Consider the following 23199-nt stretch of genomic DNA (forward strand, 5'->3'; position numbering starts at 1 on the left):
ATATATATATATATATATATATATATATGCATGCTCAGGACTGGCATGGCTGGGTCATATGACAGTTCTATTTCTAGTTTTTGGGAAACATCTGGACTGCCTTCCAAAATGGATGGATGCATTCCCATAGTCTATAGGACTCTCACCCCGGCACCCCTGCCCCCAAGCAGCAGTGTTTATTCCTGATGATAGCCATTTTCATTGGGGTGAACTGGAATTCTGAAGCATTTTTAATCCTGATGGCTAAGGATGTTGAATAGTTTTAAAAATGTGTTTCCTAGCTGATTTACATTTCGTTTGAGTTTCTAAATCAGTTCCATAAACCATTTTATTTTTATTTTTATTTTTCTAGGAAGGTTGCATATTTTCTTAATGCTTAGATTTTTTAAAGTTCTTTTTATATTCTAGACACTAATTCTGTCAGATGAGTGTCTGGAAAAGATTTCTCCCTAGAGGCCCTTGGTCCTGTGAAGGTTCTGTGCCCCAGTGTAGGGGAATACCAGGGCCAGTAAGCTGGAGAGGGTGGGGTGGTGAGCGGGGGTGGGGGGAGGAGGGAACAGGGGTTTGTTCTTATTTTTTATTTTTTATTTTTTTTGGGGAGGGGAACTGGGAAAGGAAAAAAAAAGGTTTCTCCCATTCTGTGGCTGTCTGTTCCTTCACGTGACACTTTCACTTGCTGTACAGAAACTTTAGATTCATGAGTTTCCATTTGTCAATTGTTGGTCTTATTTCCTGTGCTGTTGGAGTCTAGTTCATAAAGCCCCTGCCTGTAAGATGTTGTGTGTTTCCTACTTTTTTCCTGTGGTAGTGTCAGGGTATTGGTCCTTTTTTTTTTTTTTTTTTTTTTTTTTTTTTTTTTTTTTTTTTTTTTTTTTTTGTATGCTCATGTTTTCTTTTAATATACCTAAAATGTATAACTTCTAATATTCTCCCTATATTGAATCCTTAGACCATTCACATGTATTAAAGAAAAACTTATCTTCTCTTTTTTCTTCTTTTTTTTTAAAAAAAATTATTAGATGTTTTCTTTATTTACATGTCATACAATATCTCCTTTCCCAGGTTCCCCTCCAAAAAAAGAAAAAAAAATAAAACAAAAACAAAAACAAACTCCTGTTCCCTTCCCCTTCCCCCTGCTCACCACCCACCCTCACCTGCTTTCTGGCTCTGGCATTCGCCTACACTGGGGCATAGAACCTTCAAAGGGCCAAGGGCCTCTCCCCCCAAATCATGACTGACTTGGCCATCCTCTGCTATACATATGCTGCTGGAGCCATTAGTTCCACCATGTGTACTCTCTGGTTAGAGTTTTAGTCCCTGGGAGCTCTGAGAGTACTAGTTAGTTCATAGTGTTTTTCGTCCTAAGGGACTGCAAACCCTTCAGCTCCTTGGGTCTTTTCTCTAGCTCTTTCATTGGGGACCCTGTACTCAGTCCAATGGATGGTTGTGAGCCTCTACTTCTGTATTAGTTACGTACTGTCAGAGCCTCTTAGGAGACAGCTATATCAGGTTCCTGTCAGCCAACACTTGCTGGCATCCACAATAGTGTCTAGACTTGATGTTTGGATATGGAAGGATTCCCAGGTGGAGCAGTCTCTGAATTGTCCTTCCTTTAGTCTCTGCTCCATAGTCTCTACAACTCCTTCCATGGGTATTTTATTCCCCCTTTTATGAAGGAATGAAGTATCCACATTTTGGTCTTCCTTCTTCGTAAGTTCCTTGTTGTTTGTGGATTGTACTTTGTGTATTTCGATCTTCTGGGCTAATATCCACTTACCAGAGAATGCATACCATGTGTGTTCTTTTGTGATTGGGTTACCTCACTCAGGATGATATTCTCCAGATCCATCCATTTCCCTAAGAATTTCATAAATTCATTGTTTTTAATAGCTGAGTAGTACTCCATTGTATAGATGTACCACATTTTCTGTATCCATTCCTCTGTTGAGGGACATCTGGGTTGTTTCCAGCTTCTGGGTGTTATAAATAAGGCTGCTATGAACATAGTGGAGCATGTGTCCTCATTACATGTTGGAGCATCTTCTGGGTATATGCCCAGGAGTGGTATAGCTGGGTCCTCTCATGGTACTATGTCCAATTTCCAGAGGAACCACCAAAGTGATTTCCAGAGTGGTTGTACCAGCTTGCAATCCAAGCAGCAATGAAGGAGTGTTCCTCTTTCTCTACAACCTCTCCAGCATTTACTGTCACCTGAGTTTTTTATCCTAGCCATTCTGACTGGTGTGAGGTAGAATCTCAGGGTTGTTTTGATTTGCATTTCCCTGATGACTAATGATGTTGAACATTTCTTTAGGTGCTTCTCAGCCATTTGGTATTCATCAGTTGAGAATTCTTTGTTTAGCTCTGTACACCATTTTTAATAGCGTTATTTGGTTCTCTGGAGTCTAACTTCTTGAGTTCTTTGTATATATTGGATATTAGCCCTCTATTAGATATAGGATTGGTCCAGTGGAAAAAAGACAGCATTTTAAACAAATGGTGCTGGCTTAATTGGCAGTTAGCATGTAGAAAAATGCAAATCGATCCATTCCTATCTCTTTGTACAAAGCTCCAGTCCAAGTGGATCAAGGTCCTCAACATCAAACCAGATTCACTGAAACTAGTAGAAAAGTAAGTGGGGAAGAGCCTCGAGCACATAGGCACAGGGGAAAATCTCCTGAACAGTACATCAATAGCTTATGCTCTAAGGTCAGGAATTGACAAATGGGACCTCATAAAGTTGCAAAGGTTCTGTAAGGCAAAAGACACTGTGAATAGGACATTGTTTCTTATGTTGAGGTTCTTGATCCATTGGAGTTGAATTTTGTACAGGGCAGGAGATAAAGATGTAGCTTAATTTTTTAGCACATTGAAGTCCAGTTTGATTAGAGCCATTGTTGAAGGTGCTCTTTTCTGCAATGTATTGTTTTGTCAGTTTCATGGACTTAGATCTAGGTCCCCAATTCTATTTTATTGATCTCTATAGAGCTTAGTATAGGCAGAGCACACTTTGGAAGGAAGCTCTGTTTTCTTTTTTCTTTCTTCTTCTTTTTTAAAAGATTTGTTTAGTTTTATGTATGTAAGTACACTGTCTTCAGTCAAACCAGAAGAGGACATCAGATCCCATTACAGATGGCTTTGATGCTGAGAATTGAACTTAGGACCGGTGGAAGAGCAGTCAGAGCTCTCTAGACATAGCCCAAGCTGTTTTCTTGAGGCTGACAACTGGAACTAGTATAAAGGTCAACTACAGAGGAAGAATTTATTTATTTATTTTTTTAAAGAGTCCAGGCCTGAGAGATTATTATAGTGGAATGAAGTGGGACCTCTCAATTGATTAAAAAAAGGCTAGAATGAAAGAGAAAATGATGGTAGTTTTACTACAGAAAGTAGAGAGGCAGCAAGGTGGAGAGGGACGTTGCTCTTTTTGGCAGTATATAGGAGGGTAAAGACTATGCGCAGGAAGGGTTTTGAGGGGAAACTAAAGTCTCTTGACTATATGTATCTTCTTTGATTTGTTTCTACATTTATAATATTGGAAGTGTGACCCACAATTGCCAAATATAATATTTTATAAATTTTTCTTTTCATTTATTTAAAATTAAAAGAAATCTAAGTTAAAAAATTATTTGTAAAGCACATATGCATAATTCGTGTAATACTTCATCTTGTCTACTTTTGATAGTAGTTGATGAATTGAACCATGGTATATTTTATCATTTTTATATGTAAAAGCTTTATTTCTAAACAGTTTTCAAATTATTTTCCTTGAGTTCAAGATTTAGTTAAGGCTTAATTGTGAAAAGACATTTTATCTTTTCTGATGTTTGGTTATTTAATTGCTCTTATGGAGATTATTTTGTTTATATCTCAATATGTTATGATATTTGGCATGCTTTTATTTGAATTTAATGAAATAATTGGGAAAATTTCCCTCCTAAATATAAAGTTGAAGTTTTAGAATTGAGTCAAAGTGTAAACATTTTCTAATTTCCATTTCACTAATGAACTCTTAAGAGCTGCTCATATTTAATAATGGAATTAATCATTCCTTCTTTTGTTTTGTCTTTTCTGTCTTTTTAAACTTGCTTTCGTGGATATTCACGCCAGGAGGACAAAGTGGTTAGAGTCTTTTTCTTTCTGTCTAATATACTTTTTCTTATTGCTATTGCCAGTTTAATTTTATAGTTGCATTTAATTTTATTATCCTAAGTATTTTGTTAGTTATATTGCATGACAGTTGCGAAACAGTCTAACATATTTAAGCATATGAAGCATGCTGATTTTACTGAAAACACCTTGCATTTCATTGTATTAGAGGTAAAAATATTAATTCTTTATAGATCCCTTAGTTTTTACAAGTTAATACTTTTGTTATTGTGTCTCTGGTGGAAAAGATTACCACCTACTGATTTTGCGCCCATCCAGTCCTCCCATTCCCGAGCCCCTTGAAAGCCTGAGGCTGGTGCTCAGTAGTTATGATCTCATAGCATTGTGCATTATGATCGGTACCTTACATGTTTGCTGAAATTCACTCTTGTCAGGTTTTATAAAGTTTCCAACTTAATACCTAGAGTCAAAGACTGTAACAACAAACTAAAATACTGTTGAAAGTAGGTTCACTGAAACAAGTCTCTTGTGTTTATCATAGATGTGTAATACATTTCTGCTTTATCTCAATAGTTTGAGGAGTTAGTGAAGTTTTTCATACCTTGATATCTGCCCAAGAATGTCTGATTAGCATTTAGATCTGCTCTATAGATTGGTGACTTTGATATAAAGAAAACAATATTTCGGTTCTGATAACTTTTAATGAGTCAAACTTAGCCTTGAGTCCTTTCAAATGGCACACATTCAAAGTAGTTGCAGCCTTCTAAGCAGTACCATGATTTCAATCAGCAGGAAGGTTTTGCTTCCATTCAAAGTCTTCAGCTACTCAGTGTGGACAATGCATTTTGTGGCAAATGTTGGGCATGGATTTGGAATGATATCTCAGAGTAGAAGAAGGGACACTATAATTATTTCTTTTAAAAATCCTGTAGGGGGCTGGAGAGATGGCTCAGTGGTTAAGAGCACTGACTGCTCTTTCGAAGGTCCTGAGTTCAAATCCCAGCAACCACATGGTGGCTCACAACCATCCATAATGAGAACTGACGCCCTCTTCTGGTGTGTTTGAAGACAGCTACAGTGTACTTACATATAATAAATAAGTAAATCTTTAAAAAAAATCCTGTAGGAATCTAACAACCTTAGAAGCTGTTTTGAAGATTAACAGGTCAATTAATGCACAAACTGTGCATCATCTTTGGGGTGATTCTTCAGAGAACTCATGAGCTTTCTTTGATCTGCTTCCTACCATAGCTTACCCACAAAGAGACGACCTGTGTGGTTGATGACTTCTAGAGTTTCTATGGCAACTTTTGTGTTTGGAGTTAATATAGAATGCATAATGGTCTAACTACTATCTGGGTTTTTTTGTTTGTTTGTTTGTTTTGTTTTTTGATTTTATCATGCCTCCTATCCTGGAAATTGGGAATGTAATGATGGGAACCTAGTTTTCATGTGCTGACCAGACTTCATCCTCACTGTCCAAAATCAGCTTAAATAAACATGACTTCTAGTGACAAGTCATTCTTTTACCATTGTGTAGTTAGAATTATAGCTTACGATTTATTTTCTGACATTTTAAAAAATGTGCATAAAAAGAGCTCCAGATAATTTGTGGCAGTGGTGGCTCCTCACTGTTTATTTCTCAGTTAGAAGAAGGTTTCTGTAAGAGTTAATTTTACCCATAAAAATTTCAATAATTTTGAAGTGGAAGTTGGGTTGCTAATGTCAGAGCTCATGTTCATGTTTTAGAAACCCTTTCTTTCTAGGTGTCTACCTAAAGATTGGCTTAATTAGAATAAAATAGCTTTCTTCCTCCCTCCCTCCCTTCCTCCCTTCCTCCCTTCCTCCCTTCCTCCCTTCCTCCCTTCCTCCCTTCCTCCCTTCCTCCCTTCCTCCCTTCTCCCTCCCTTCCTCCCTCCCTCCCTCCCTCCCTTCCTTCCTTTCCTTCCTTCTTTTCCTTCCTTCCTTCCTTAAAAGTAGCCCAAAGCTAAGATGTCTTGGGTCCACTATGAGCTTCCAGTGTCAGACGAGGCAGCATTTTCCTGGGGTAATTAGCCAAGTCCTCTCCAGAGACCTCCCAGGTGTCTCCGGGAACCAGCAGAAGGAATTTTCACAAGTGGGCTCACTTGTTTTCAGTGAATGGCTCCACTGTCACTGGCTGTGAAAGCTGCCTCAAAAGTACCATTTACTTGGGAATTTAAGAGTTACTGTATTAATAAAAAGTTATTGAGTTGTCCTTTGAAGTGCTTGTTTCAGGAAACTTGTAAACAAGAAGCAGAGACATTAAATTTGGGATAAGTGACTCTGCCCTCCCTTTAAGTTCTGTGTGAAACATTAAACTTATGTAACTATTCTGATTTAGCAGCTTATCACTTGCTGTATGTAAGGTTTAGAGCAGCCCCACTCCTTAGTAGCGTGCATGATTTATGTGTTATAGCATTTTTGGCAAGCATAAATTGTAACATCAGTTATCATGGTACTTCTTGATGACGTAATGTAGCCATCAAAGTTAATGTGAAGTGATGCTTCGTATTTGCTTTGTAAACTCCACGAAGTCATTGTTTTTACATTAAATATGAAAAAAAGATTTCATGCTTATTGGTTTCTAATTAGTTAAGGGGTGACTAGTAGATAAAGTGTATTAATTAGTTTGTATGGATTTGGAATATGCAAATAAAGCTACAGACTCTTATACAAAGAAGGTTGTATTCACATGTAGCTGTTACACACTTGAGAAATGTTTTACCAATGTATTTATAAGTAAATTCAATTTTAATTAATTTAAAATTTAAAACCACATGAATCTAATTATTAAGGCAACTAACCTTGATAGTAAATACTATTTCTTCAGCCGCAAGGGAATGCACAAACTCCTGTACTCATACTAGCAGTAGACATGCAAGCTTTGCAGTCCTCCACAGCATCTATCTGCAGTACTAGTTCCATGTAAAGGCAAGGATGGTAATGAACAAAGGTTCTCCTCCTTAGGGATAGAACTGGGAATACGAAAGACAGTGAGGAAAGGGCTTCCTGGATGACTGAATTGAGGTAGCTGGACAGGTTGAACAGGAAACAAAGTCACTCCTATAGGCTTCGCTGTGTACTGTGGATAGTGGACACCACACATTTCTATTCCTCTGGTTCTGAATGTGAGTTGTTACTGAAGTCACCTTTTCTTTTGTCGATTATCAAATCTTTTAAGTATATAAATGATTCACACCTCAAGCACCATGATGAGATTTGCTTGCTTTCAAAGATCTTGCTTTGGAGTTTGTTTTTGTAACTAGTTAGATGAAGCTTTAGAATTGCCTTCTTTAGAAAAGAGGCAAATATATTACATGTAAAATATGTTTGAGAGGTTGGACAGTTGAAAATGTTCACCCTACTTAGTGGGGTCCCAACAGATATTTGCAATTTCCTTTTGTCTTGATGTTTATATTTAAACAGTGTGAAACCCCACCAAACTTTCCTAGCTCTCCTTGAAACTGGAAATGGTGTATAATACAGTTCTAGTACATCGCATAGAAGAAAATTTCTAAAGGTTTCTGGCAAGTCATGATATTCAGTCCAAAAGTCAACACTACCTCTTAATGCAAATGTGATATCCTGACATGATTTGTCATTTGTTACGATGAAAGAAAGACCAAGGGTATTAGAGTCCTTAGGATATATTTGAACAGATGTTTTTTAGGGACAGAACTAGTGAGTTTATTGTACTGGGTTTCATAACTGGAGGGTACATAGTTCAACAGTGGCTTTTGATATTCTGGGAAGGCAGAGTACCCGAGAGCTGCTCAGTTCTAGAACCTAGAAGCCTCAGAACTGTTGGGGTGGTGCAGTGATGCACTCTCAGCCTCAGACTGAGGGCTGTGAAGCTCCTTGGATGTTGGAAATCCATGTTGCAAGACTTAAGGAACCTGGAGACTTCCAAAGAATGTCCAAAGAAGCAAAGCCGCAGCAACAGACAATTTCTCACAGAGTGGAATGCACACAACTTAACAGGCTTTTCTTCTTTTATGTTTGTCCACCTGTGTTCCCAGACTATTGGGTGGTACGATCACTAACAGGGCAGGTCTTTCCTCCAGTTGCTTTCTTATATGTCACTCCTCCTGAAAAATACTGTTGTAGGTACATCCAGAAGTGTGCTTCACTAGTTCTGTAGGAGTTTCTCCATGCCGCAAGTTGAAATTTAAGAGTTATCATCACAGCTACTGACCCAAGGCTGTTAGATGTTGCGTGAAATATTTAAAAAGCATCCCATGCTAGTGCTGACTGTATTCTAATAACTTGGTTTCCCTGTCCCCAAGGTCCCCATGGTCCCCATGATCCCCATGCGGTGGCCGCCCAACTTGCCCAACTGTTCTCTTGCTGGGGATCCTGCTCCCATTCCCAGCCATCTGTCTCCTGTGGTTAGCTGTCACAAATCCCTGTAACCTGGTAAAATAAAAACTCTAGAGGCTAGTAATTTATCAGTCAGATTTATATCAGTAGATCTCAACCCACCGAAAGGCCACACAATGAACTCAGAGCCAGCTGATATTGATACAAGCTGCTCACCTAGATTGGACAAATTGTCCTGTATTAGTCCACCCCTTCATAGTTACCTGTGACTGTTTGAAGCCACTCAGATCTGGTTCATCCTTCTTTTCCTCCATTTTCCTTCCTTCTACCTGTATGTCTCTATCTCTCCCGTCTCTAAAACTCTTAGCCTGCCTTCTTTATCCACTGCCCAATCACAGGCTCTAGCCTTTTTGTGCCTGCCCTCACCTGCATATAGACAGCAATCCACAGTCAGACAACTTTTTAAAACTAGAGAAAATACTTTTCCCTTGTTTTTTCTGCTAACAGCAATCAATTTTTTGTTTCTTTTAAAATTAGATGTTATTAATTGTGATGATGCATATATAAGCATGACCCCTGCATGTGGGGACACAAGCCTGCCCTGGCACATGTACGGAGGTCAAAGATCAGAGGAGAACTTTGTGGAGGTTGGTCCTCTCCTCCCACTTTTTTCTTTTTTAATTTTAATTTTTTACAGTCCAATCATTACCCTCCTCCCAATCTATCTTCCCATAGTTCCTCATCCCATCCCTCCTCCCCCTGTCTCCAAGAGGACGTTCTTCCCCCACCAACTCTACCAGGCCTCGCCACTCCCTGGGGCCTCAAATCTCTCCAGGTAAGCTCTTCTTCTGTCACTGAGGCCAGAGCAGTCAGTCCTCTGCTGTATGTGTGTGTGTGTGTGTGGGGGGGGGTGACAGTGGCAGTGGGGGGGTCATGGGTGCTTAGACCAGTTAGTGTGTGCTTTGTGGTTGGTGGCTCATTGTCAGAGAGTTTGAGTTTCAGGCGTCCAGGTTAGTTGAGACTGCTGGTCTTCATATAGGGTGGCTCTCCTTTTCAGCTTTTTCTAGCCTTTCCCTAATTTAACCACAAGGGTCCCGACTTCAGTCCATTGGTTGAGCATAAATATCTGCTTCTGTCTCAGTCAGGTGCTCGTTGGGCCTTTCAGAGGACAGTCATACACTAAGCTCCTGTCTGTAAGCACACCATGTTTGGTTGATTTCTGCCCTGGGTTTGACTATTTCCTCAGTCTACTCCTTTTTGTGTTTACTCTTTTTGTTCTGGAGCTTTCAGGTGTGCTGTTAAGTTGCTGATATAGGATCTTTCCAATTTCTTTAAACGGGCATTTAGTGCTGCGAATTTTCCTCTTAGCACTGCTTTCATTGTGTCCCATAAATTTGGGTATGCAATGTCAACATTTTCATTGAATTCCTGGAAGTCTTTAATTTCTTTTTTTATTTCTTACCTAACCAAGTTGTTATTGAGTAGAGAGTTGTTCAGTTTCCGTGGGTATGTGGGTTTTCTGTTATTTTTGTTGTTCTTGAAGTCTAGCCTTGGTCCATGGTGATCTGATAGCATGAATGAAATATTTCAATCTTCTGTCGGTTGAGGCTTGTTTGTGACTGATTATATGGTCAGTTTTGGAGAAGGTACCATAAGGTGCTGAGAGGAAAGTATGCTTTTTTGTTTTAGGGGAAATGTTCTGTAGATTTCTGTTAAATCCATTTGGTTCATAACCTCTTTTATTAGTGTCTATGTTTATTTTCTGTTTCAGTGACCTGTCCATTGGTGAGAGTGGGGTATTGACGTCTCCCACTATTGTTATATGGATTTCAGTGTGTGTTTTGAGGTTTAGTAAAGTTTCTTTTATGAATGTGGGTGCCCTTGCATTTGGGTCATAGATATTCAGAATTGAGACTTTCTCTTGGTGGATTTTTTCTTTGAATAGGAAGTGTCCTTCCTCATTTCACTTGATAATTTGATAGACTTTTGATTGAAAGTCTATTTTATTGGATATTAGAATGGCAACTCCTACTTGGTTTTTGGGACCATTTGCCTTTTACTCTGGGGTAGTTTCTGTCTTTGTTATTGATGTGTGTTTCTTGCATGCCTCAAAATGCTGGATCCTGTTTGTGTATCCAGTCTGTTGGCTCATGTCTTTTTATTGGAGGAATTGAGTCCACTGATGTTGAGAGATATTAAGGACAGATGATTGTTAGTTCCTGTTGTGTTTGTTGTTGTATGTGGCATTATGTGCATGTGATTCTTTCCTTTGGTTTTGTTGTGAGATGATTAATTTCTTGTTTTTTATTTTCATTTATTTATTTTTGTTTTTGCTTTTGTACTTTTTTGTTTTGGTGTAGGTACCCTCTTCATATTGGAGCTTTTCTTCGAGAATTCTCTGTAGGGCTGGATTGATAGATGGATTTTGTTTACATTTGGTTTTGCCATGGAATATTTTGTTTTTTCCATCTATGGTGATTGAGAGTTTTGCAGGGTATAGTAGCCTGGGCTGGCGTTTGTGTTCTCTTAGGGTCTGTATGACCTCTGTTCACGCTCTTCTGGCTTTTAGGGTCTCTGGTGAGAAGTCTGGTGCCCTTATATGTTACTTGGCCTTTTTCCTTACAGCTGTTAATTTTTTTTTCATTTTTCTGTGCACTTGATGTTTTGATTATTATATGATGGAGGAGTTTCTTTTCTAGTCCAATCTTACTTGGTGTTCTGTAAGCTTCTTGTACATTTCTGGTCATCTCTTTCTTTAAGTTAGCAAAGTTTTATTCTACAATTTTGTTGAAGATGTTTTCTGGTCCTTTGAGCTGGGAATCTTCACTCTCTTCTATCCCTATTATTCTTAGGTTTGATCTTTTCATTGTGTCCTGGATTTCCTTGATGTTTTGGGGAAAAGTATTTCTTATGTTTTGAATTTTCTTTTACTGTTGTGTCAATATCTTCTTTGCCTGAGATTCTCTCTTCTATGTCTTGTATTTGTTGTTAATGCTTGCATCTGTAGCTCCTGACACCTTCCTAAGTTTTTCATTTCCAGGGTTGCCTTCATTGTGTTTTCTTTATTGTTTCTATTTCCATTTTTAGGTCTTGGACCGCTTTGTTCAAATCCTTCACCAGTTTGTCTGTGTTTCTTTAAGGGATTTATTTCCTCTTTAAGGGCTTCTGTTGACCTGCATTTTCCTGTATTTCTTTATATCCTCCTTAAAAGAATCTATTATCTTCATAAGATAGGATTTTAGGTCAGCATCCTGGTTTTCAGATGTGTTTGGGTATCCAGGCCTTGCTGTGGTGGGAGAATGGGTTTTTATGATGCCAAAGTATATTGGCTTATGTTGCTTATGGTCTTGTGCTTGCCTCTTGCCATCTATTTGTCTCTGGTGCTAGCTGACCTGGGAGTCTCTGTCTGGAGCCTGCCTCCTGTGCCCCAGGGTTGCTGCAGGTCTTCTAAGAGACCTGTGGCCCTGGCTGAAGCTGATCTCTTGGTAGGGCTTCATACTGTGGGGTCTTCAGAGGGGCATGCATGCTGATGATCTGTTGCCCTGGCTGCAGTGGATCTCCTGGGAAGCCTTTAGATTTTGGGGGTCTTCAGTGGGGCAGACAAGGTGCTGCTCTGCTCTGGCAGAAAGCAAAGGCTAGAAAGTGGATTTCAAGCACAGGGGATGGGTCCTGTGCCTGCTGGGCTCCCTTGGGGTTCCCAGCTGCTTCCGTTATTTGGGAGGGTCTCTTACCTGTTGCATGCATGCAGCACATCTCCTGGGAGGCCTTCACATTGCAGGGTCTTCAGAGGAGCAGACAAGCTGCTGATCTGCACTAGTGCAAGGCCTCTCCTACATTATGTGGATTGAACTCAAATTAGTTCATCAGACTCCATGGAAAGTGCTTTCAAAACCCTATCTTACCAGCTTCCTATTTTGTTTTGTATACATCAGAAACATTTCTAACTAAGTAGCAGAGATGATATGTGTATTAAAGAACTATAGAAACATCTATTTTGACTGATTTTCAAAAATATAGAAGTGGAATATAAATTTTATTTTTGTATAAAAACATGTTCTCCAGGTAATCATGTTTGTGTTTATGCTTTTGCCTGTATAAATAAATACTTTTGGAGGCACATACTTGCTTAGATTACCCTAGGCTGCTAATAGCAAATTAATATAAATATCTGAGAGACTAAAGTTTTTTATTTCACAAGAGTCAACATGAAGGTGATTAGATTGATATTTGCAAATAAAACTTAATGAAATTAATTGGAACTAATTTGAAATCATCCTCTCTTTGGCTGATAGTTTATATGAAGATGGAGATTTGTGTAAGTATATTTATACCAGCACTACACCTAACTTGGTGAGAGCAAGCATCGATCACACATGGTGTCTGGATGTTTTGCTAGCTCTCTGATTTTTACACAGCACCTGAGGAGTCACTATATATACACTAGCAAAACCAAAAGAAGGGGAACACATGCGCGCAAGCTCTCTCTCTTCCCCCTCTCTCTTTCTCACTCCTTTTCTTCCTCTGTCTCTCCCTCTCTGTTTCCCATTCCCATAATCCCCTTTATCACCATCACTACCAAAATAATAGAATTAGCAATTACTGGTCACTGATTTCTCTCAATATCAATCTATTCAATTCTCCAATTTAGGCTAACAGAATGAATGCAAAACCTGGTTCTATCCTTCTGGTACATGAGAAACACACCTCAGCAACAAAGATAGATATTACCTCAGAATAAAGGGTTGGCTGGTGTAGCCATTCCAATATCTAATAAAATAGACTTCATACCAAAATTAATCAAAAGAGACAGAGAACGACACTTCATACTCATCAAAGGAAAAATCCACCAAGAGGATATTTCAATTGTTAACATCTATGCCTCAACCGCAAGGATACCTACATTTGTAAAAGGAACACAACTAACCCTTATGAATTAACCTTCATACGTTGATAGTGGGAAACTCTAATACCCTACTCTTACCAATGGACAGGTCATCCAGACAAAAATGAAACAGAAATAATGGAGCTAACAGACTTTATGAATCAAGTGAACCTGGTAGATCTCTATAGAGCATTTCACCCAAACCCAAAGAGTACAGCATCTATGTGTAGTTTTTTAGGAACTTCCACATTGACTTCCATGGTGGCTGTGTCAGTTCAGTTCCCACCAGCAATGTGGAAGACTGTTCTGCTCTGTCCTCACAGGCACGTGTTGTTTTATGTTTTTGATGATAGCCATTCTGACTGTGTTGAGTTGGAACCTAAGTGTACTTTTCATTTGTATTTCCCTGATGGCTAACAATGTTAAATGTGTTTTTTTTTTAAATTTAAAAGTAACTTTATTTTTTGGTATTTATATATTTATTTATATATACATGATAGTAATAAAGGTAAAGAAGCAATCAATTTGAGAGGGCATGGGGGCTATGGGAAGGGTTGGAGGGAGGAAAGGCAAAGAGTAAAGTTAGGAATTAAGTTTCAATTAAAATAGTCAATATAATTTAAAAATAAGGGCAGAGGCACTCTTTTCCATACAATATTTACATCAGAAAACTAGTAATTGTGAATACTTTCTTTTTTATTTTAATATAAAAGTTTTATTAATTCTTGGAGAATATCATACAATATAAAAATAAACACCCTCATTGCTTCTCAGCCTTTTGGCTAAGATCAAGTGTAAAATTAAACACCTTCATTCTTAAAATTTAGACAATATTTAAAAAAAACAATAAAATTGATGAAGTATATAAAAGAGACTAAAATGGTAGCAGTACACAACTGTGGCCCCACAGAGAATCACAAGTTTGAGGCAAACTTAAGCAAGAAGAGGGATGAGGGTCGGGATGAAGATAGATATTTATAACAGATAAGAATGGTCTCTTCCTATTCTTCAACATTCAAACTGGCTGTCCCTCATTCCATCAAAGGGACAAATGCTTGTTTTCAATAGAAACTTTCCATAATTTTTCAATATATTTTTATTTGATATTTTCTTTATTTACATTTCAAATATTATCTCCTTTCCAGGTTTCCCTTCCTCCCTCCCCCCCCACCGTGCCTCTAGGAGAGTGCTCCCCTACTCATCCATCCACTCCCACCTTCCTGCCCTGGCATTCTGCTACAATGGGGCATCGAACAACATCATGCTCAAGGGCCACTCCTATTATTGATGTCCAACAAGGCCATCCTCTGCCACATATGTGGCCAGAGCCATGGTTCCCTCCATGTATACTCTTTGGTTGGTAGTCAATTCCCCAGGAGCTCCAGGGGGTCTGGCCTGTTGACAGTGTTGCTCCCCACATGGGGCTGATAATCCCCTCAGCTCTTTCACTCCCTTCTCCAACTCCTCCATTGGGGAGGAGTATTCAGTCCAGTTGGCTGCCAGCATCCACCTCTGTATTTGTCAGGCTCTGGCAAAGCCTCTCATGAGACAGCCATATCAGGCTCTTGACAACAAGCACTTCCTGGCACCCACAATAGTGTCCAGGTTTGGTGACTGTATATGAGATGGATCCCCAGGTGGGGCTGTCTCTGTATGGCCTCACTTCAGTCTCTCCTCCACACTTTCTCTCCATATTTCCTCCTGTGAGTATTTTTTCCCCTTCTAAGAAGCACTGAAGCATCCACACTTAGGTCTTCCTTCTTCTTGAGGTTCATATGGTCTGTGAATTATATCTTGGATATTCTGAACTTTTGGGCTAATATCCACTTTTCAGTGTGTGCATACCGTGTGTTTTTTTGTGACTAGGTTACCTCACTCAGGATGATATTTTCAATTTCCATCCATTTACCTATGAATTTCATGAATTCATTGCTTTTTAATAGCTGAGTAGTATTCCACTGTGTAAATGTACCACATTTCCTTATCCATTCTTCTGTTGAGGGACATCTGGGTTGTTTCCAGCTTCTGGCTATTATATATATGGCTGCTGTGAATGTAGTGGAACATGTGTCCTTATTACATGTTGGAGTATTTTCTGGGTATATTCCCAGGAGTGGTATAGCTGAGTCCTCAGGTAGTACTATATCCAATTTTCTGAGGAATCGCCAGACTGATTTCCAGAGTGGTTGTACCAGCTTGCAATCCTACTAGAGAAGTAGGAGAAGTGTTCCTCTTTCTCCACATCCTCACCAGCATCTGCTGTCACCTGAGTTTTTGATCTTAGCTATTCTGACTGGTGTGAGATGGAATCTCAGGGAATCCTTAGTTTGAACATTTTTTTAAGTGCTTCTTGGCCATTTTAGTTTCCTTAGTTGAGAATTCTCTGTTTATCTCTGTTCCCCATTTTTTAATAGGGTTATTTGGTTCTCTGGAGTCTAACTTCTTGATTTCTTTGTATATATTGGATAATTGCTCTCTATTGGATATAGGATTGATAAAGATCTTTTCTAAATCTGTTGGTTGCCATTTTTGTTCTATTGACAGTGTCCTTTGCTTTACAGAAGCTTTGCAATTTTATGAGATGCCATTTGTTGATTCTAAATTTTAGAGCATAAGCCATTGGTGTTCTGTTCAGGAAAATTTCCCCTGTGCCTATGTGTTAGAGGCTTTTCCCCATTTTCTCTTCTATTAGATTCAGTGTATCTGTTTTTATGTGAAAGCCCTTGATCCACTTGGATTTGAGCTTTGTACAGGGAGATAAGAATGGATCCATTTGCATTCTACTACATGCTGACTACCATTTGAACCAGCACCATTTGTTGAAAATGCTGTCCTTTTCCTAGTGGATGGATTTAACTCCTTTGTCAAAGACCAAGTGACCATAGGTGTGTGGGTTCATTTCTGGGCCTTCAATTCTATTCCATTGATCTACCTGATTGTCACTGTACCAATACCATACAGATTTTTTTTTTTTAAAATCACAATTGCTCTGTAGTACAGCTTGAAGTCAGAGATGGTGATTCCCCCAGAAGTTCTTTTATTGTTGAGAATAGTTTTTGCTATACTGATTTTTTGTTATTCCAAATGAATTTGAGAACTGCTCTTTCTAATGCTATGAAGAATTGAGTTGGAATTTTTATGGGGATTGCACTGAATCTGTAGATTGCCTTTGGTAGGATGACCATGTATACTATATTAATTCGGCCTACCTATGAGCATGGGAGATTTCTCCATTTTCTGAGGTCTTCTTCAATATCTTTCTTCAGAGACTTGAAGTTCCTGTCATACAGATCTTCCATTTGATTGATTAGAGCCACACCAAGATATTTTTATATTGTTTGTGACTATTGTGAAGGGTGTTGTTTCCCTAATTTCTTTCTAAGCCCATTTATCTTTTGAGTAGAGGAAGGCTACAGAGTTTTTTGAGTTAATTTTATATTCAGCCACTATGCTGAAGTTGTTTATCAGCTGTAGGAGTTCTTGGTGGAATTTTGGGGTCACTTAATATATAATCATATTATCTGCAACTAGTGATATTTTGACTTCTTCCTTTCCAATTTGTATCCCTTTGATCTCCTTTTGTTGAGTAATTGCTCTGACTAGAACTTTGAGTACCATATTGAATAGGTAGGGAGAGAGTGGGCGGCCTTGTCTAGTCCCTGATTTTAGTGTGATTGCTTCAAGTTTCTCTCCATTTAGTTTGATATTGGCTACTAGTTTGCTGTATATTGCTTTTACTATGTGTATGTATGGGCCTTGAATTCCTACTATTTCTAAGACTTTTAACATGAAGGGATGCTGAATTTCATCAAATGCTTTTTCAGCATCTAAGGAAATCATGTGGTTTTTTTTCTTTGAGTTTTTCATGTAGTGGATTATGTTGATGGATTTCCATATATTGAACCATCCCTGCATCCCTGGGTTGAAGCCTACTTGATCGTGGTGAGTGATCATTTTGGTGTGTTTTTAGATTCAGTTGGCAAGAATTTTATTGAGTTTTTTGCATCGATATTCATAAGGAAATTGGTCTGAGGTTCTCTTCCTTTGTTGGGCCTTTGTGTGGTTTAGGTATATGCATAATAAAACATATTGGGTAGTTCTTTCTGTTTCTATTTTTTGGAATAGTTTGAAGAGTATTGGTATTAGATCTTTTTTAAAGGTCTGGGTTCTGATGATGCCTTGCTTTCTGTTGCTTATGCTCTTGCCCTTGCCACTGACCATCTAGTTATCTCTGGTTTTAGCTGGTCTTGCTGTCTCTGACTGTGGCTTTTCCATCCTGCAAGCGTGTGTGTCAGTCCTCCTGAGAGACCAGTTCTCTCCAGGTGGAATTTGGGTATGGACAGCTGTGGCACAGGATCAGCTCTGGGTTCAGATGTAAACCACCAATGTTAAATGTTTTAAGCAATTAGTAATCATTTATGTATTTCTTATAAGAACTCCTTGTTCAGTTTATGTGTCTACTTGTTGATTGGATTGTTTGTGTGGTTTTCAGTGTTTATTTATAAACTTCCTAGTCTATTCTGGATATTTGTTCCATATCAAATTAATAGCTGTTAATTTTTTTCTATTATAAGAGCTATATCTTTAATCTTATAATTCTTTCCTTTCTAAAAATTTAAGTATGCAAAAAGTTTTAAATGTGATGTAATCCTTATTGTCAATACTTTTAATAAAATTATTTAATTACCCAGCATTTTCCTCTTGTTGTGTGGAGCCTAAGTTCAGTTATATGGTAGCTGGTTACCAGCACAGTATTTTGTAGTGCTGTGGAGGCTAGATGGCAGGAAAGAGTTTTTAAGGCAGACCTAAGTCAAATCAACTGATTCCTAGGTCGAGTTTGAGTTCAACAGTAGGGGCCATTCTCAACTCTTGAAGAAGCAATCCAGGGCTACATCGATGATTGGTAATGTTTTAGAAGTCATTTGGATTACCCTAACCAACCATTTCTGAAGTATGTTTCTCATGGTTAATCTTGCGGTTTTAATTAGTTTATGGTTCTTGTGGGGGCTATTGTCAGCCCAAGTGGCTTTCACACACACACACACACACACACACACACACACACACACACACCTGCATACATACACATACACACACACAGTCACACACATGCACACACACACCTTCCCATTTTTCCTTTTCTTATTTCATATCACCTGTCTCTTTCTATTCTCCTTTGTAAACCAGCCTCTCCATCCTTAATCTATGGTCCCTTTATATTTTCCTGATTTTCGTAGACTCCAATCTGAGGATTCTGTCATTGCAATTTTAGAATCTCTCTTTGTAGTGTGTTTTCTAAGCAAGTTCTATTGGTAACCTCTCCAGATCTTGCTGGAAGGCCACATCTTTTGGACATGGTGCTCATCTTTTTCTGTCTTCTAATGTCAGCACTCTCTGTGTGTCACTGAGACCTGCAAAGTCTCAAGAGAGATATACTGGTGCTGTCATTGAATGTGCTTGTATGGGCTGAGTCATTCTGTTTCAGAATTCTGTCTTTGCCTCTTGAGAATTGATTATAATGTGTTTCAGTGGGACCCTTTCTTTGCTTAAAACTCTGGACAACTTTATTAAAACATAACTAAAATAAAACTCACCCATATAAATATACGATCCAGTAGTTTCAGTATGTTCACTAAATTGCACAGCCATCACTGTTATCAATTGTAGAACATTTTCATCACCCAAGAGATGACTCTGTAATGTCACAATCCTTATTTGCTCTCCTCTGCCTGCTCTTTACAGCCAGTCCCCGGAACTAAGCAATCACTTCCTTTTATTTTGTTACTACTATATGTGTTTCCCTATTCAGGTACTTGGCACCTCTTATCCAAATTAATATATAATCTACATCCAATCTCCTTTCTTCTCCCTGGTAACTATCATCCTTCTCTATCCTACAAAAGTAGTTTTTTTTTTTTTTTGATATTTCACATATGAGCAAGAGCATATGCTATTTATCTTACTTTTATGGCTTATTTTGTATAACAACATACTCATCCATGTTGTCAGATATGACAAGAGTTTTTTTCTTATATATGGATTCCATTGCATGTATTTGTTATATATTTACAATTTTATATCTCATGTGTTCGTTTATTTGTGGATGGATGCCTAAGTTAATTCTATAGTGCTGCAGTTAGTGTAGGAGACCTGACATCTCCTCATTGTTCTTACTTGATTTGCCTTGGAAATATACTCCAAGTGTGTTGCTGAATCATATTGTAGGCATTTACAAATTACTTTTGAGGAAGTACCATGTTGTTTGTCATAAAGTTTGTGCCAATTTATGTCCCCATCAACAGTGTTTAATTGCTATCTCTACATCCTTTTGAAAGCTTATTATTTACAATCTAAAAACAGTGTCAGGCATTTTAAATGACTTAGATTAGCTGTATCAGTCTTGGCGATTTCTTCTTTGTCTATAGCAGTGTCCTAATCTTTGGTGAAATTATTTGATCTTTGGAGAACGTAGAAAATAAAAGTAAATAGCCAATGAAACATTGTCACAATTATTTGTTTACTGTGCTCTCTGCATTTGTCAATATTTATTCTAGGGCATGTCCTTTTCCATGTCCCAAGGATCATAAGGAAAGCAAAGAATAGTGTTTTCTTAAGTCTGACAGAATGATCAGTGGCTTGTTCTACTTATTTGCTTATTCATATAAACCATAAGATAAGCTGTTAAGGACAATCATATATCTTGGGACCTCTCACTTTTCTGCATTTTTATTGTATTGAATCCTTACACTAGATAGCACTGTACACAGGCGAGAAAGAAGCTCTGGCCTGGAGTCCTGTGTATAAAGGTAAATATAACTTCAGTAGGAATTAAGCTTCAGCACTTTATTAAAATGGGTTCTCTTGGTTCACGTGGCCCACCAGAGTATAATCAACCTGAGATGTGGCCAAATTGGATCTGTAAGAATAGCTCTGCCTTAGCTCTAGCTGCCTGGAGTATCTGACCTGACTCACTGACTACATAGAGATTCCTCAGGGACTGTTTCTGCAGAGAGGATGTGCTGCCTTAACTTTTTCGAAAGTATATTTTTCTATATTCATCATAATAGATTTCACTGAACTGTTTGTATAGTTTTAATAAGTGCTAGGCCTTCCCCCTAGCATTCTCTATTCTTTTCTACTCTATTTTTTTCTACCATTATATTTTTATTGATTATTCAAGAATTTCAGACAATGCCCCTTGATCACATTCACTTCCCATTCCTCCCAGATCCATTCTCTTATCCTTTAACTGTTTTTTGAGACAAGGTTTCTCACTGAACCTAGATCTTACCGATTCTGTTTTTTTTTGAGACAGGGTTTCTCCTCTGTGTAGCCCTGGCTGTCCTGGAATCCTGGAACTCACTCTGTAGACCAGGCTGGTCTCAAACTCAGAAATCTTCCTGCCTCTGCCTCCCAAGTGCTGGGATTAAAGGTGTGTGCCACCACTGCCTGGCATCAAATCCTATTTTTAATGATGGTCTTTATTTTTTTATTAGATATTTTCTTTATTTACATGTTATACAACATCTCCTTTCCCCATTTCCCCTCCAGGAAAAAAAACTGTTCCCTCCCCCCTTCCCCTCTCATGCTTCCTGGACCTGGCATTCCCCTACATGGGGCATAGAACCTTTACAGGACCAAGGGCCTCTCCTCCCATTGATGACTGACTAGGCCATCCTCTGCTATACATATGCTGCTGGAGCCATGAGTCCCACCACGTGTACTCTTTGGTTGGTGGTTTAGTCCCTGGGAGCTTTGAGGGTACTAGTTAGTTCATATTGTTGTTTGTCCTAAGGGGCTGCAAACCCTTCAAGCTCCTTGGGTCCTTTTTCTAACTCCTTCATTGGGGACCCTGTGCTCAGTCCAATGGATGGCTGTGAGCCTCTACTTCTGTATTAGTTGGGAACTGTCAGAGCCTCTTAGGAGACAGCTATATCAGGCTCCTGTCAGCCAGCAATTGCTGGCATCCACAATAGTGTCTGGATTTGATGACTGAATATGGGAAGGACTCACAGGTGGAACAGTCTCTGGATTGTCCTTCCTCCAGTCTCTGTTCCACAGTTAGTCTCTGCAACTCCTTCCATGGGTATTTTGTTCCCCCTTTTATGAAGGAATGAAGTATCCACACTTTGGTCTTCCTTCTTCTTGAGTTTCTGGTGGTAGATTGTATCATGGGTATTCTGATCTTCTGGGCTAATATCCACTTATCAGAGAGTGCATACCATGTGTATTCTTTTGTGGTTATGTTATCTCACTCAGGATGATATTCTCCAGATCCATCCATTTCCCTAAGAGTTTCATAAATTCATTGTTTTTTTAATATTAATTTACTATTTTTTTAAAAAATAAAATATGTTAAAAATGCTTAAATCATCTGTTTTATACAAAATAATAACTACAAATATAGCCGAGTAGTACTCCATTGTGTAGATGTACCACATTTTCTATATCCATTCCTCTGTTGAGGGACATCTGGGTTATTTTCAGTTTCTGGCTATTATGAATAAGGCTGCTATGAACATAGTAGAACATGTGTCATTATTACATGTTGGAGCATCTTCTGGACATATGCCCAGGAGTAGTATAGCTGGATTCTCTGGTAGTACTATGTCCAATTTCCGGAGGAACCGCCAAACTGATTTCCAGAGTGGTTGTACCAGCTTGCAGTCCCACCAGTAATGAAAGAGTGTTCCTCTTTCTCCACAACCGTGCCAGCATCTGCTGTCACCTGGGTTTTTTTATCTTAGCCATTCTGACTGGTGTGAGGGTTGTTTTGATTTGCATTTCCCTGATGACTAAGGATGTTGAACATTTTCTTAGGTGCTTTTTAGCCATTCGGTATTCGTCAGTTGAGAATTCTTTGTTTAGCTCTGTACCACATTTTTTAATAAGCTTATTTGGTTCTCTGGAGTCTAACTTCTTAAGTCCTCTGTATATATTGGATATTAGCCCTCTATCAGATATAGGATTGGTAAAGATCTTTTCCAAATCTATTGGTTGCCATTGACAGTGTCTTTTGCCTTACAGAAGTTTTGTAATTTTATGAGGTCCCATTTGTCAATTCTTGATCTTAGAGCATAAGCTATTGTTGGTCTACCTTAATCTAAGTAATACCACATGCAGTTTTATAAACCTTATAAAGTCCAGTGCTATTTTATCATACTTTTTAATAAAATCACAGCAGTGGGTTTATCAGCTAACATCTTTTTGCTATTCTTTTATATTACATTGATAATAATCTGTTATGTAATATTTCCTGGCTTCACCAGCGAATGATATTAATTTGTAATGCATTTCAAACTAGCCTTAAATAATTGCTTGTAAGTTGCTAGAGCTTTGTTTTCTACTCAGTATTAGTAAGTAGACGCTTTCTTTAGAGTTTATATGTTTTGCAGATAATAGAAGCATCAAGGAGATGATTTCACAATGTCGTTTGGCAACAGTTTCGTGACAGCAGAAATCAGAAGGAAACTCGCTCTGTATTCTGCCATAGTCGAGGGTTTCTTCTCCCAAGGCATTTTCTTGACTGCTTTCATATACTCTTCCTTAAATTTGTATAATTTTAATAGATGGCAAATTGATAAATAGCATTACATAAATTATTATTACTTTTTAAAAATAAGATACCAAAACAATGTTTTAAAGTATGAACTACTCTTTACTGCTCTGGTTGGTGGTGGGACCTGGGAGAGTGCAGCTAATCAATGAGTGCATCTGACGTCCATGCACTAGGCAGCTTTTCTCAGAGAGTCAGATATTTATACCCTTAGAGATAAGAGAAATCACATGAACAGAGTGTACAACCAATGAGGACAAGCCACACATAGCAAAAACATATTTTTCCACAGAGGCATATTAAACAAGTA

General features: G+C 38.4%; 1 protein-coding gene across 38 annotated transcripts in view; it reads left to right on the forward strand.

Moving 5' to 3' along the window:
• The window catches only part of Rims2 (regulating synaptic membrane exocytosis 2), a 516004-nt gene that overhangs the window by 118568 nt on the left and 374237 nt on the right, over positions 1-23199 (forward strand). For 25 of the 38 annotated variants that reach the window (XM_031358666.1, XM_031358693.1, XM_031358671.1 and 22 more), the window contains one exon: positions 4111-4122. The exons of the other annotated variants lie outside the window; for them this stretch is intronic. In XM_031358666.1, the coding sequence (XP_031214526.1) occupies positions 4111-4122 (12 nt within the window). The remainder of the gene's footprint in view (positions 1-4110; positions 4123-23199) is intronic. 38 annotated transcript variants of the gene reach the window in all.

The sequence above is a fragment of the Mastomys coucha genome, unplaced genomic scaffold (assembly GCF_008632895.1).
Source record: "Mastomys coucha isolate ucsf_1 unplaced genomic scaffold, UCSF_Mcou_1 pScaffold7, whole genome shotgun sequence".
Taxonomy (NCBI): domain Eukaryota; kingdom Metazoa; phylum Chordata; class Mammalia; order Rodentia; family Muridae; genus Mastomys; species Mastomys coucha.